Raw genomic sequence first — 17,257 nt, 5'->3', positions numbered from 1 at the left:
TCACTTTTAAATTTATATTTTAATGCATTTTAACTTATTTTATTTTTGTTTTAAACTAGTTTTTTGTAAATATTATTTTACAGTCTTTTGTATTATTTTATTTTATTATTTATCATGTCCCAACACCACAGGTGCTTACTTTTAACCAGAAATGTCTTCGAACTGTTTATTAAAAGAAGTCTGCTTCAATTGAATGATACTTATATATCAAGGAATAGCACTATGCAAATGAATGGCCAATCATCATTTGCCGTTTACATTTTAAATAGCACACCTACTAAAATGTCAATTTCAACCTCTATCCAAGTTCTAGATTTCAGAATTCTAGACTGATGTGATACACCATTTTCTTGCAAACTTCTATAGACAAAGAGTCTTTATTTAGCAATAGCTTCTGCACTCATCAATTCAGTTCTTATAACACAGCATTAAGACTTTTCATGTGATGTGGTGGTGTCTTTACCAGATGGACTGGAAAAGTGGGAGATACTATGAAGATTATGCTTTCCATCATGGAAACACTCCCAATTGCAAAACCATCACCTCCAAGATTGGATTCACGTCTATTCCCTTATCTTTGTTCTTCACTGTATTCAAACCCGTATATTTTATGACCAATGTACTGTAGTCATTTCTGCTTGTCCCATTTATACGAACTACCATCAGGTCTTGCCTCTAGCATGTGTCTTTTCTGCCAGAAATGTTCTGAAACCACTAATCTATTAATCTTAAAATATTCATCACTTTATCTTTTCTATAGGCTTAGAATAGTAAAAGGAAATGGAACAATTCCACCATTCTATATAAATTCATAATGTCACTTTGGCCTAAACTGGGTACGGTTTTGAGTTCAAACTCCTCCACAGATTTATACACAATGAAAATTCACTTTTAGGAACTGGAATTTTCAAAACTATTAATGCAGATTTATCTTCTTTTTTTTTAAGTGTTCCAGAATGTTTCTTCAAAATAACTGTGTATCATATATCAAAATGGAAAAATTATGTATGTCACTGATTGCAAATTAATCTACCAAATTTTATAATTATCTATTTTATTTGTATGTTCTAATTTTCTCTATCTTCTCATACAAAAAAATCTAGTGACGGACTATGAAATGTGAAAGAGATGCTGATTATTGCATATGACTGGGATGACATAATTCTGCATCACATTGTTCCAGAAGTCAACACTGTAAATTGTGTACAAATGCTCATTTCTGGAGAAGTATTTGTACCCAGCAATATGAGAAAAGGGCCAACTTTTCCTGGAAACAGCATTAATCATATTGCATGACAATGGGAAATTCTTGAATGCCCACCCCATTTCCCTGGACATGGGTCCTTGAGACTTTGATAATTTGATGACCAATGCAGTTGTATAGCACAAGATATAGGTATCAAATTCCCTGAACATGTTTTGAAGTTATACAGAAGGCCAGAAATTCCTCTGATGAAATGTAACTGTCAAATACTTATAAAGTTTTTTTTTTTTAAATAAGTTGTATTGGCAGTGCTTTTGGAACATGTTAGTATATCTTTCTACATTCCATTACAATAAGCAGGATTCAAATATTTTGACTCAGCTAAGAAGTCAAACAAAAATACTATACATTGTATGCGTGTAATTTTGGCTTGTACAGTCAGTCCTCGTATAATATGATAGTTGTGTTCCTAGAAACCCTCGTGCAATATAATTTACAGGTCCTATGGGAAAAATAGGGTTAGGTGCTGATCACACAAGATTGAACACACATTTGTAACCAAACACAATCATATATCATCTTTTAAGGGCACAAAAGGTGATATTATTGTGCACGTTGGCACCAATGACATGAAGAGTAGGAGATCTGCAGATTTACTTAACAAATACAGGTCAATGTTGCAAAAAAGCAACACCGTGAGTCAGGGTTAAATTTGAAATTGTCTGCAATTCTGCCCAGACACAATAGGAGGGAGTACATGATGAGAGCCCTGTAAATCAATTCGGCCCTGGAGGGAATGTGCAAGGCTCAAGGGGTAGAATTTTTTTCAGCGTGGTCTGTGCTTGTTAACAGGAGACTGCTTCTACAGGGATGGTAATACTCTTGATCTGGTATCAGCAGTGATCATTCGTGTATTAAGAATTTGCAGATAAAGGAACTACTAGGTGGCAGTGATCATGTGTACTGATGTGGGATTTACTTAATGATATAATTATTATCAGGGGTAATGGAAAGGGTTTTTTCTTCCGTAAAGGTGAGTACAGTGGTCTCAGACAGTTTTTAAATTCTGTACAGTGGGATCAACTGATGATGTTACCAACAGTAAATTCTAAGTGGGAAGCATTCAAGGAATTAATCGTGGATGCTACTAAACGTTTCATACCTATTAAGAAATATTGTTCAAGGCTTAGGCCTAAATGGTTATCAAATGAACTAACGAGACTCGTGACAGAGAACAAAAATGCATGGGATGCATATAAATTATCAAGCGACTCAGAAGCCTATGGCAGATATAAATTAATCTGTAATCAGGTCACAAAGGAGGTTCGGCAGGTGAAGGCAGATTACGAGAAATCTGGCAAAGGATGCTAAGAAAAACAGCAAGAATTTCTTTACTTTATATAAACTCTAAAAGGAAGGGGATGAATCTGATTGGTCCACTTGATATCATTGGTTCGACTGTTGATGATCCTGCTCAGATAGCAAACAAACTGAATGAGTATTTTGCATCTACATTCACACATGAGGAGTTATTAAGGTTTGAAAATGGCAGAAGATTATCAAATTGTATCAGGGTGCTTAATGATTTTGTAATAACTGAGAGCAAAGTGGAGGAGAAATTGTTGAAGTTAAACATAAGAAAGGCACCTGGGGTGGATGGGATCTATCCAGTTATATTAAAGGAGGTGGCAAAGCAACTAAGCAAACCCTTAGCCATAATTATGAGAGCATCCTTGGACTCAGGGGAGGTCCCCACGGACTGGAGATGTGCAATGTATCCCGAATTCACAAAGGAGGATCGAAAGGTGACACGAGTAATTACAGACCAGTTAGTTTAACTTCTGTTCTGGGTAAAATGATGGAGTCACTGGTTAAAGATGCATTGCAGGATCATTTAGACAAGACTGCAGCAATAATTCAGACACAGCAAGGGTTTGTTAAGGGAAAGTCTTGTCTGACAAATTTGATAGGATATTATGATATGGTTACAAAGGAACTGGATGCAAAAAATAATTTTGATATCATATATTTGGATTTCAGGAAAGATTTTGACACTGTTGCGCATGGAAGACTATTGTAAAAATTGGAGCAGAATGGTATTAAGGGTAAGTTGCTACAATGGATAAAAGGATGGTTGAGTAGGAGAAGACAGAGGGTGGTAATCAATGGGTGCTGCTGAAGTTAATCTATTAGTGCAGTCTAATGTTATTAGTGCAGTCTCACAGAGGTTCGGTGTTGAGTCCACTGTTGTTTTGTATATTTATCAATATTGATGAAGGTATATCAGGCTTAGTGTCGAAGTTTGCAGATAGTTATTAGTGCAGTCTCACAGAGGTTCGGTGTTGAGTCCACTGTTGTTTTGTATATTTATCAATATTGATGAAGGTATATCAGGCTTAGTGTCGAAGTTTGCAGATAATACAAAGGTTGGCAGAGTTGTTAATGACAGTAATGGCAGTGTGCTACTAGAACAGGATCTAGAAAATTTGGGCAGATGGGCTAAGAAGTGGCAACTGAAGTTTAACCTTGACAAATGCAAAGTACTGCATATGGGTCGAAGTAACCCCAGAGAAACGTACCAACTGTGTGGTGCTACACTTAAGGTGGTAGAAAATGAAAAAGACCTGGGAGTAATTGTGCAGTCAGATATGAAGTTTTCTGAGCAATGCAGACAGGCTGCCAGGGCAGGTCATGGGGTTTTGTCAATGATATATAGGAATTTTGCTAGCAGGGAAAAGGAGGTGATTGTCCCTCTGTATAAAGCAATGGTCAGGCCGCACCTCGAGTAACGCGTACAGGTCTGGAGGCCTCATAGTGGGAAGGATGTTGATTTGCTTGAGTGTGTACAAATAAGGGCAACAAGATTGGTGAGGGGAATGAAGGGATCCTCTTACCAAGAGAGGCTTAAGTTCTGCAAATTGCAGTGGCTGGAAACTAGGCACCTGCGCGGTGATCTGATTGAGGTGTATAAGGCCATGAATGGGTTGAGCACGCTGAATTCTGATGGGATCCTTCCACTTGTTCAAATTACGAACCTAAGGGGGCATAAATTCAAATTAAGAAAAGACAGATGTAGAATAGATGTGCGGAAATTTGCCTTTAGCCAGCGGGTGGTTAATTGCTGGAACAAGCTTCCATCTGTCATTGTGGAAGTTGATAGGTTAAATGAATAAATTTAAGGAGGAACTGGACAGGCATTTGGAGGGAATGGTGTGATTTTTTTTTTTTTTTTTTTGGCTGATGCTGCATAAGCTCATACACTTGCTTTCTTGCATCACATGCCACTACTACTACTACTACGAGTCAATTTCTGAGCCATTATAAAGTACTAAAAGAATATGACATATAAAATATATTAATCAAAAATAAACATACCACCAGTCTGTGCATCAAATCGTTTAGTAGCTATGGCATCAATTTCATCAATAAATATAATAGCAGGAGCATTTTCTCTGGCTAGTCGGAAAACATCTCTAACCATTCGTGGACCTTCACCTAGATATTTCTGAACAAACTCTGAACCAACGACACGAATAAAGGCAGCTGCAATGTTGAGAAATGAAAAATTACAAAACAAGAACTCGTACTGACCTGAAGCTAAAAGTATAATTACCACAAATTTGAGAATATCATGATGTAAGTTAGATATATATATATATATATATATATATATATAAACTTCCTGCAAGAAATTCACAGTTAAATGAATGAATGCAATTACGTGCAATTACGTATATAATTGAATTCATTTAAACATGCAGTACTGTAGGAAGTTATGTCTCATTAAGTGATAAAAAGTTAAAAAAAAAAAAAAAAGATTGCAAATACACTTATTAAATAAATGAATACTAGAATTTAAAAGTAAAACATACTGTTTTTGCAAGATGGAAGCACCTTAGTACAATTGGTAACAATGGTATAACATACATATTACACTGTCATATAAGTTAGTGCATTAGTATCATTTGTATACACTGTAAACCAGCCAAAGTTGTACATTAATAGTAAACCAGCCAAAGTTGTACATTAACAGTAAACCAGCCAAAGTTGTACATTAACAGTAAACCAGCCAAAGCTGTATTTGCATCCCAAAATCCAGTCAAACCAGCTATATTCAATGCTGGAACCTTTTGTTGCAATTTGAAATTGGTGTTCTCTCAATTGTAACTATATATATATATATATACAGGGTGGCCTCGATTAACGCGATTAATTCGTCCCGCAAGTGCATCGCGCAAAACAAATGCATTAATCGAATATAATAATCAATAGGAAAAATTATAATTGGTCCTTGACCTTCTGGAATGTGCATAAAGAATTTTAAAAATACCTTTTAAATAACTTTTTAACTGTATACAATGTAAAAGACAATGAAAATAATTATGGAATTAAATGTTTATTGCATAAAACAGCGGTTCCCAAACTGTGTGCCACGGAATATTTTAAATTTTCGAGGGAAACACAGCAATACTCAAAATCTGTCGGACACCGCACGAACTACTAGGTAGTTCACAGTTTCAACATTTCTTATTAAGTAGTTTGGACCTAACTACTAAATGGAACTGTTAGGTATTTCTTTTGGTCTGGGTGCACCTTGAAAAAATTACTGAGACACTAAGGGCGCTGTGAACCAAGAAAGTTTGGGAACCTCTGACATAAAATACACAATGAAGAAATGACTGTTGCGGTAATATTTGAACAGTGTTGACTTTCTCTTTTCATCAATCAATTTCCGATAGCCGACAACAATCTCCTCTGGGCCCTGGTGAAATAAATATCGCAGAGAACCTCAAACCTTTTGTTTGAGGTTCTATGCGATACGAAAGATTTCATCTAATTCTTTTACCGTTATCTCCTTCGCAGTAGCATTTTCATCTGGCTCATTTAAAAATTTGAATTTTTATGCAAATGTGTATTGACTTTATTAGCAGGAGACAAACAAGTAACACTTCTTCCAATGGTTGATGGAATACACCGAGGCGGGCAGCAGGCAAACGCTTGTTAATTGACAGTATGATTTGCGGTAAGCTTAACGCGCAATTCAAATCTTTTTCAACTATCGCATAAAAAAAAAAGACAGCGTTAACTGGAAATTTTCATCATGTAAAGTGAAAAGTGGTATAATTTTTCAAATAGCGTTAACTGAAAATCGCATTATGCAAGGCCTGGCTGCATATACAGACAGTTCCTGCTTTACAGGTTCACAATTTATTTTTTCAAGTATCAAGTATCAAAAAAATAGAAAGTATGAACATTAATTGCAATAAATGCTAAAAATTCATAAATATGGCATTTCAAACCACGTGCATAGCTGTACAATACAGTACTACAGTGTGTGCATTTGTTTAGGCAGATAAGAGAGTCTCACTAACTTACATAACATAAGGCAGTCCATGCTGATGTTAGAGAGTGGTTGTGTTCCTCTTCATTTTTGCTGTTTTGTCAAATGCACAAGAAAAATTGCTACAGATTTAAAAAATTATTATGCATGCTATCATGACATTTATAAAGAAAACAGAAGACTGTCTTGGAAACAAACGACCCTTGAAGCACTTCCGAAGTAGAAGACGACTCCTTGTGCTTCCAACAAAACAATGAGTGATGAAGAATAAACATTGTTTAACATTTCTATGACATAAATAATTTTTTTATTATTATAATTTGCTTGATTTTAAAGGTTATGTTTTCATTTCTGTGGATAAACAAATCATTGTTAAGAACGTAATCCCTGTTTTTAAAATTACATCTATGGGAAATAAATTCCCGCTTTACGAGTGCACACTACAAATGAAATAAAGTCAGGAACTGCCTGTGTATATATATACTGTGGATTCCGGTTATTTGGGCCACCAGTTAATCGGGGCAGCTGTTTATTTGGGACAAATCTTAAAGAACAGAACCCAATCGAGAAAATAGTCACGGATTACTTTGCCTAATTGGGACAATATGCCATTTAATCGGGGCAGGAGACCACATCACTTGAGATTACCCTACGATTGTCTCCGACCATACCATGTGGTTCGGTAGGATTTCTGGAGGTCACAACCATAAAACAATTAGTAGTCCCCTGTTTATTGGGCTTTTCTGTTAGTGCTTCAATCATATAAAAAAAGTAATTTTCAGAATCTGCTCTTCATTCCTATTTTTTAAGCTTCGTTCTCACTCGTGCGTATCATGTTACTTGCAACTTGTGTGTCGTGTTCTTTGTTATTGATTGCTTATCTTTTTTACTGTTTTAAATTTTAACCCCCACCTACAGTGAACAGAAATGTCAACTAGTCGGTGCCGACCGGGCTAGCCGGGTGGGTAAAGTGCCTGCCTGGCAACCCAAAGGTCGCGGGCTCGAATCCTGCCTCGGGCTTGGATCAAAGTACTGCAAAAACCTTGGGAGGTGCATTATGGCCACAGAAGCCGATGCGCCAACAACTACCAAAAAGATGAAAAAAAAAAAAAAAAAAAAAAAAAACCCTAGTTAGTATATACATATTACAGTATGCAAGGAGATATTCGGTGTGGGCAGAAAGAGCATATGCCCCTCCTTAACCCTAATTTTTTTTTGAATGCCTCCTGCTTTCTAAAAAACTCACTGGTCGGCATGCCCCCTGTTACGATGATACCTGGATACGCCACCGGTACGTATTAATTAAGCTATGCACATAAGATTAAATTTATTTTTATTTTGCTAACCTGTGGAAAATACTCTTCCGATTTTCACGTATCATTTAATTTTTTAATTGGTAATGCAATAAAGTGTAAATTTGTACTTAATACAGTATATCTTTACTTTTATAGCCCGTGGATAATATTCCTCCTATTTTGGCTAATTAGAATCGCTGTTTAATAGAATTAAACTTCAATTCACAAACGTGATCACAATGACTGGCGCTTACTACATATCGTATAGTGAACGGTACTTTACTATGGTGAATCCATCGTAACATGATTTGATCGTACAGAAAATCAATCGTAAAGCTGTATTTTTAACTATTTACGCGAAACTTTACATAATTGGGGCAGCCACTTAATTGGGCCAAAATGCATTAGCCCCGATGTGTCCCAAATAACCGGAATCAACTATATATATATATATATATTTTTTTTTTTTTTTATTATTTTTTTTTTTTTATTGTCAATCATGTTTGCAGCAGCAGCTTCTTATATTTATGGCACAAAAGAGAACTGACCAATGCTCAGAATTCCTGTTTTTTTGAAACTGTAGTGCAGATGGAAAGTGTTCGTATGTAGGGTATTCACTTACATGCATGCAGGGCTGTAGTGGAGGATATACATTGTATACCCTCTGTATTTTTTTAGGTGAACAGCATATACCTTCTGGTTTTTGAAAGACTTGAAAAAAAAAAAAAAAACAAATATATTAAAAATTTAATTTCATTGACTATCAGCTGAAAAACTGCAAACAAGCTGAAAAATTGCTTGTTTTCTTCTATGCGACAGAAGTGAATTCAATTAATGAGCCTGATATGCACAGTACACCTTCTGCTAATTTTACAACTACAGCACTGCTTACATGGTGACAGCTATGCTTACAGCACTGCTTATGTGGAGGGTATACATCATATACCCTCTGGATTTTTTTAGGTGAATAGCGTATACCTTCTGGTTTTTGAAAGACTTGAAAAAACAAATATAATAAAATTTTAATTTCATTGATTACCAGAAGTTTTTCATATGCTGATTACTAAAGTAAAGAATATTCTGTTGAAAAATCACTTGTTTTCTTCTATGTGACCAAAGTGAGTTCAATTAATATGCCTGATATGCACAGTACATTCTCTGCTTTTTGTTACATCCATACGTATACCTTCTACTAATTTTACAACTACAGCACTGCTTTCATGGCGATCAAGTACAGATACATTTATATTCTCATTCACTTAGTTTTAATATAGTACCTCTAAGTTTATTAGTACAAACTATATAGTGCAAAGAAACTGCAGGCATTTGATGCACTGGCCAAATATAAAATAAAATAGGTAAATAACTAAAGAAAAATTTTAAAAATATTAAAAAAAAGTAAAATAAACATGCAAATAGCTGACTGAGTATATCCAGCTGACTTTTATTGCCCAAGCTGTCAGCCTCAATTACCTAACCACGGAGGTAACTTATTCCAGTAATTAAGAACTTGCTGGCTAAAAGAAAACTTCCTACAATCTTGTCTAAATCTCTTTTTAATTTATTTTATGGTACTATTCTCCCTCATCAAGTCAGTTTAATTTGTGTTACTTTGGTTGTCCAAATTATGTGCAAAGTTTTAATTTTGCCGATTTTATTACATTCTGATTAATTATTATTTTGATTATTTTGTTTGTTGTATTGCTAATAAATGTTATTAGGTAATTTATAATTCTGAATTTACAAAAGTTGGCCTTTCATTAAATACGTTAAGTGAGCATCTATCTAGAATGTAATTGCAGTTTATAGTACAACGGCTGTAAAAAAAAAAAAAAAAAAAAGTGCTTCAAAGTAACCCAAAATTCAGAAAATCCCTCTATTCAGCACTTTTTTTTTCTCAATTGCTGGATAAGAAGTCCAGTAGTGTATACCTTTTAAATGTGCATTAAAATTACCTTCACATATTCCTGTTAAAGTTCTAACTTCAAAAACAGTTCAGTTTCATTAGTGAAAATAACCAACAACAAGGAATTTAGACTGAGTATATCAAACATAGCAGAACCACACATTTAATAGCTAAAGTAACTTGTATTCCAATAGGCAGTTTCATATTATATTCTCAAGGTTACCTATACATTCATAATAGCTATGACTAAGAGATAAACACATCTGTTTGTAAAGTTCACTGCTTGCAGCTAGTATACTGTTAGACCATAAGATACAGGGCAATTTTGGGCAACATTTATTAAGAAAAAAAGCAAGTAATATGGTTTGGCAAATACAGTACATATATTCTATTTTTTTTTTCATATATATATATATATATATATATTTATATATATTAATAGTTATATTAGTGATAAAAGGAAAGCAAAGCAAGAAAGTTAAAAGACAATAACTAATATTTATGGGTTAATGCAGTTGCAAGCAATCATGCAATACACCCACAATGTCTATAGAATATCATTAGAAAAAGTAAATCAATCCAATAATAAGAATACCATCAAGGACTTAAGAAAACGCAAAAAAAAAAAAAAAAAAAAAAAATTATTATTATTATCGCTTTTTACCGACAATCTAGATGACTTCAACTGGGGCCAACCACCCAGAATGAAGGCAAAAAACGACAAGAAGTTCTCTGTTTCTGTGATGATCAATATATGCTAAGTAATTTAAATCTAAACCAAATATAAACCAGTAAAGGCCGAACATAAATCGAATATAAATCGAATGAAGATAATTAATTAAGAAAATTTTTTTGAAATATTAGAATCAAAGGTAAGAAATATAAGTAAAATATAAATGTAAGCATATATTAATCATCGTTGACCCGACAGAGAACGTAATTTAAGGATTAAAACAAGATTAAATATATAATACATACTACATTTGACCGTATCTAGGACATAATGTAATAGTCGTCAAAATAATATGTGGTGCCCCCTATGTGATGGATACGGTAAAAATAAATAATTAAATTAAATTAACGCAAAGAGAAACATGCAGATAGTAAGAAGAAAAACTAAAGGAGTAGGAAAAATAGAACCTGAACTCCACAAAGGCGAAAAATAGTGGTATAGATAAGAAATAGTTTCTCCTACGTCCTCGGATTGCCCTAATAATTTCGGAGAAATAAAAATAAAGAGTGTAGGACAGCTTAAAGGCATTACAAGATATAAGTTGTGGCTCGGGTATGCCCGGGATCGCAAACCCGTTCCTATAGTAGGACCCTGAGCTGAATTTGCATGTTATCTCAGCGTGAATTTAAGTAAATTTAAATGAAATTAACTATTTGTATTAAAAAAAAAAAAAAAAAAAAAAAATGATACACTGTAATTTGCAAGCCAGTGGGTACAAGTTTTCTACGCCATAAGACACCAAGAATGCAAAGTGTATCCTATTTACATATATACATGGCACTAAATATAACGATTTTATTGAAAATTATATTGAAACGATAGGTTCAGAAAACAAATTTTTGAAATTAATTATGCTAATTGCTTTCCTGAAGTGATATTTCAGGTAAGCGATAGGGAAATTATTATTAATCAACTTGCCGTACAACGCTGTTAAGCCTGTTGAACAATTTTTATTACTATTGCAGATATAAGCAATCCTTAAACATTGCGATAAAATTATATTAGCATGCACTGATTTTGATACATTTGATTTCCAGTTTGTAAGGCTGACTACGTTAAAATTAAATGCATCTCTTTTATTATATACGTTTACGTCTATTTTATTATTATGTAATATTTCTATATGAAGATCCAAGTAATTTGCTATAGTATCGGAACTATTAGTTTTTTCCAACACAAGCTCCCCTGGATATAATCCACTATAATCCTGGACAAAATGTGGACAATTAAAAACACATATATCATCTACGTATCTGTATATAAGTAGGTTATCTTGAAATTCTCTTTCTGTATAATACAGATAAAGGTTTGCGATTATGCTTGATGCTGGACTTCCCATAGGGGTGCTAGTGACTTGCAAATATAACGATGTTCCGTCATATACATAGTTATTAAAGATGCATAATTTTATTAGAGAATTCCAATAGGTTAAATCAACCTTTATAGCATTTTTATTTTCTAAATATAGTTTCTGGAGGACGACTTCTAAGTTATTAAGGTTAATGCTCGTAAATAGACTGTTAAAGTCAAAAGTTTGTATTTGATGAATATTATTATTTTTTAGAGCATTTATAATAGGTAAGTTATTATTTATTATAATAGTTTTATTTAAGTTATTTAATATACTTTTAAGTAACTTTTCTAACGTTTTTCCGGGAAATTTAGCATAACTATCTCTACATGATGTTATGAATCTAAAAGCAATTGGTGTTTTGTGAAATTTGGGTATGCAATATATAAAGGGATATTTTAGGTTATTATACTTTAACTTTAATTTTTTATGCAATGCAATTAATTTTTTGATTATTATATTAGAAGAAGATGTTATCTGTTTATATGTACGGCTAGACTGTAGTTCATTTTTTATAATATCTATATAATATGATTTACATATGATTGCATAATTGCAAGCAGCTTTGTCAACGGGGGTTATTATAAAATGTTCATGTATATCTTTGAGCTGCCTATTTATTAATTTGGTATTATATAGATTATCCTGTACGAATTTCAATTGATTATATTTATTAGATATGATATTAAGCATTGTAAGTAACCACATGTGATAAGCTTCAACCGGTATATTATGTTTGTATGCTGATCTTATGCAGTATTTTAGTAAATCTAGATATAACAATTTTTTAAAATTAGATTTATTAATAGGTGGATTAGGTCGAAATTTAAAACCCAGTGATAAAATATCTCTAAGTTCGGGATATGGGATTATATCTAAATTGCCGGTTATAATGTGATTATGGTTAGGATCCACGTATCTATGAAATGAAGGTTTGTGACAAACACATGTATCCTGTCCGATGTTAATATTGTGAAGGTTTGTAGCTATTGTTTTATAGTTACACGCTTTAAGACCAAATGGTTTAGAATATCTAAATCTGATATTAATATGTAAGTTATTAATAGGCAGCAAGTCATTACGTAAATTAATAGTTTTATGTATATCTAAATCATCCATCATTTTATTTTGAAAGTATAAGATGAGGACAGAGTTTTCAGGCTGCTTGCTAACATTCAAAATATTAATTCTGAATTTAAAAATATCCAATATAATGTGCATAAGGTGGGAGGATGCAAAGACGTAATCATTGGTTTTTCTATATAGTGCTTTGAGTACACTAAGTTTAATACTGAAAAGTGTGTTGTGAATTTTATTAATATTTATAGGATCCGTATCCCACATTTTGAATAAATCTATAAAGTCTCCTAGATGTTCTCGGTTGCTTTTATACGTGTTGGATTGATTGCTTTTTCTATGATTGCTTTTTCTATTATATTATTTTTATTTTTTTATTTTTTTTTTTTTTTTAACTGCATTGATTGATCTTTCTTAATTTTACCTTCATGGATTTATGATTGCGCATCTTGATTTTATTTTATATTTTATATTAACTTTGCTTTTATTTTATTTTATTTTATATTAACTTTGCGCTTATTATGTCACTTAAATATAATAATAATAATATACTACATCGGCAGAGTAGGATAAAAGTGACCGAGGATACTATTGTTGCCCTGGATAGTAATCCTAACCATGTTAATACATTTACACATACGCAAATATCACACACTTTACAGAGCAGTTTAGCATATAATGCTTCTGGCACTAATATCCGATCTCTTAAATTTCAACCTTGTAATAACAAATTATGTCTTACTTGCCCCTATATGCATCCAAATCATGCTACAATGAATACGAATTCACATATATTCTGTAAAATGAATAATGTTATATATATGATCACTTGTCGTACATGCAATGTTAAATATATTGGTCAAACTAGCAATAAACTAAATATCAGAATGAACCTTCATCGTTCCGATATTAAAACTTATAATAACAAATCCAGTAAGAAAACAGGTAATCTGGAACATGATATTGAATTCAGACATTTCCAAAAACATACTTTTGGTAATATTTTCATTTCAATACTTAACGTAATTAACAACGCAAATGAAAGATTATTGCAAGAAGAAATTAGCATGTTACAATATAAAACACTATATCCATACGGTCTAAATAATAAATTTAATCAAAAATATATGACGAATAATTTAAAAGATAGTTGTGTTTATAATATGTTTCAAATTGCCAAACTTCGTAAAGATAATCGCAATAGGAAATATAGTAAATCCAACACGTATAAAAGCAACCGAGAACATCTAGGAGACTTTATAGATTTATTCAAAATGTGGGATACGGATCCTATAAATATTAGTAAAATTCACAACACACTTTTCAGTATTAAACTTAGTGTACTCAAAGCACTATATAGAAAAACCAATGATTACGTCTTTGCATCCTCCCACCTTATGCACATTATATTGGATATTTTTAAATTCAGAATTAATATTTTGAATGTTAGCAAGCAGCCTGAAAACTCTGTCCTCATCTTATACTTTCAAAATAAAATGATGGATGATTTAGATATACATAAAACTATTAATTTACGTAATGACTTGCTGCCTATTAATAACTTACATATTAATATCAGATTTAGATATTCTAAACCATTTGGTCTTAAAGCGTGTAACTATAAAACAATAGCTACAAACCTTCACAATATTAACATCGGACAGGATACATATGTTTGTCACAAACCTTCATTTCATAGATACGTGGATCCTAACCATAATCACATTATAACCGGCAATTTAGATATAATCCCATATCCCGAACTTAGAGATATTTTATCACTGGGTTTTAAATTTCGACCTAATCCACCTATTAATAAATCTAATTTTAAAAAATTGTTATATCTAGATTTACTAAAATACTGCATAAGATCAGCATACAAACATAATATACCGGTTGAAGCTTATCACATGTGGTTACTTACAATGCTTAATATCATATCTAATAAATATAATCAATTGAAATTCGTACAGGATAATCTATATAATACCAAATTAATAAATAGGCAGCTCAAAGATATACATGAACATTTTATAATAACCCCCGTTGACAAAGCTGCTTGCAATTATGCAATCATATGTAAATCATATTATATAGATATTATAAAAAATGAACTACAGTCTAGCCGTACATATAAACAGATAACATCTTCTTCTAATATAATAATCAAAAAATTAATTGCATTGCATAAAAAATTAAAGTTAAAGTATAATAACCTAAAATATCCATTTATATATTGCATACCCAAATTTCACAAAACACCAATTGCTTTTAGATTCATAACATCATGTAGAGATAGTTATGCTAAATTTCCCGGAAAAACGTTAGAAAAGTTACTTAAAAGTATATTAAATAACTTAAATAAAACTATTATAATAAATAATAACTTACCTATTATAAATGCTCTAAAAAATAATAATATTCATCAAATACAAACTTTTGACTTTAACAGTCTATTTACGAGCATTAACCTTAATAACTTAGAAGTCGTCCTCCAGAAACTATATTTAGAAAATAAAAATGCTATAAAGGTTGATTTAACCTATTGGAATTCTCTAATAAAATGATGCATCTTTAATAACTATGTATATGACGGAACATCGTTATATTTGCAAGTCACTGGCACCCCTATGGGAAGTCCAGCATCAAGCATAATCGCAAACCTTTATCTGTATTATACAGAAAGAGAATTTCAAGATAACCTACTTATATACAGATACGTAGATGATATATGTGTTTTTAATTGTCCACATTTTGTCCAGGATTATAGTGGATTATATCCAGGGGAGCTTGTGTTGGAAAAAACTAATAGTTCCGATACTATAGCAAATTACTTGGATCTTCATATAGAAATATTACATAATAATAAAATAGACGTAAACGTATATAATAAAAGAGATGCATTTAATTTTAACGTAGTCAGCCTTACAAACTGGAAATCAAATGTATCAAAATCAGTGCATGCTAATATAATTTTATCGCAATGTTTAAGGATTGCTTATATCTGCAATAGTAATAAAAATTGTTCAACAGGCTTAACAGCGTTGTACGGCAAGTTGATTAATAATAATTTCCCTATCGCTTACCTGAAATATCACTTCAGGAAAGCAATTAGCATAATTAATTTCAAAAATTTGTTTTCTGAACCTATCGTTTCAATATAATTTTCAATAAAATCGTTATATTTAGTGCCATGTATATATGTAAATAGGATACACTTTGCATTCTTGGTGTCTTACGGCGTAGAAAACTTGTACCCACTGGCTTGCAAATTACAGTGTATCATTTTTTTTTTTTTTTTTTTTTTTTAATACAAATAGTTAATTTCATTTAAATTTACTTAAATTCACGCTGAGATAACATGCAAATTCAGCTCAGGGTCCTACTATAGGAACGGGTTTGCGATCCCGGGCATACCCGAGCCACAACTTATATCTTGTAATGCCTTTAAGCTGTCCTACACTCTTTATTTTTATTTCTCCGAAATTATTAGGGCAATCCGAGGACGTAGGAGAAACTATTTCTTATCTATACCACTATTTTTCGCCTTTGTGGAGTTCAGGTTCTATTTTTCCTACTCCTTTAGTTTTTCTTCTTACTATCTGCATGTTTCTCTTTGCGTTAATTTAATTTAATTATTTATTTTTACCGTATCCATCACATAGGGGGCACCACATATTATTTTGACGACTATTACATTATGTCCTAGATACGGTCAAATGTAGTATGTATTATATATTTAATCTTGTTTTAATCCTTAAATTACGTTCTCTGTCGGGTCAACGATGATTAATATATGCTTACATTTATATTTTACTTATATTTCTTACCTTTGATTCTAATATTTCAAAAAAATTTTCTTAATTAATTATCTTCATTCGATTTATATTCGATTTATGTTAGGCCTTTACTGGTTTATATTTGGTTTAGATTTAAATTACTTAGCATATATTGATCATCACAGAAACAGAGAACTTCTTGTCGTTTTTTGCCTTCATTCTGGGTGGTTGGCCCCAGTTGAAGTCATCTAGATTGTCGGTAAAAAGCGATAATAATAATAATTTTTTTTTTTTTTTTTTTTTTTTGCGTTTTCTTAAGTCCTTGATGGTATTCTTATTATTGGATTGATTTACTTTTTCTAATGATATTCTATATTTATATATATATATACATCCCATTCCGGTTATTTGGGATACATCGGGACTAGTGCATTTTGGCCCAATTAAGCGGCTGCCCCAATTATCCGAAGTTTCACGTAAATAGTTAAAAATGAAGATGAAATACTGCTGAAGTGTTAGACAAGACCATGATAATGAAGAAATTAATAATGATGTTGAAGACACATCAGAA

The 17,257-nt window shown here is 32.2% G+C and overlaps 1 protein-coding gene across 1 annotated transcript in view; it reads right to left on the bottom strand.

Moving 5' to 3' along the window:
• Rpt3 (26S proteasome regulatory subunit Rpt3) overlaps window positions 1-17,257 on the bottom strand; it is a 112,939-nt gene that overhangs the window by 31,931 nt on the left and 63,751 nt on the right. The window contains exon 6 of the mRNA XM_090381647.1: window positions 4,580-4,747. Within this exon, the coding sequence (XP_090237773.1) occupies window positions 4,580-4,747 (168 nt within the window). The remainder of the gene's footprint in view (window positions 1-4,579; window positions 4,748-17,257) is intronic.

Source organism: Mastigoproctus giganteus, chromosome 9 (assembly GCF_048544385.1).
Source record: "Mastigoproctus giganteus isolate SK-2022 chromosome 9, ASM4854438v1, whole genome shotgun sequence".
NCBI lineage: Eukaryota > Metazoa > Arthropoda > Arachnida > Uropygi > Thelyphonidae > Mastigoproctus > Mastigoproctus giganteus.
The sequence above is the reverse complement of the archived record's forward strand: the minus strand, read 5'-3'. Positions and strand labels throughout refer to the sequence as shown.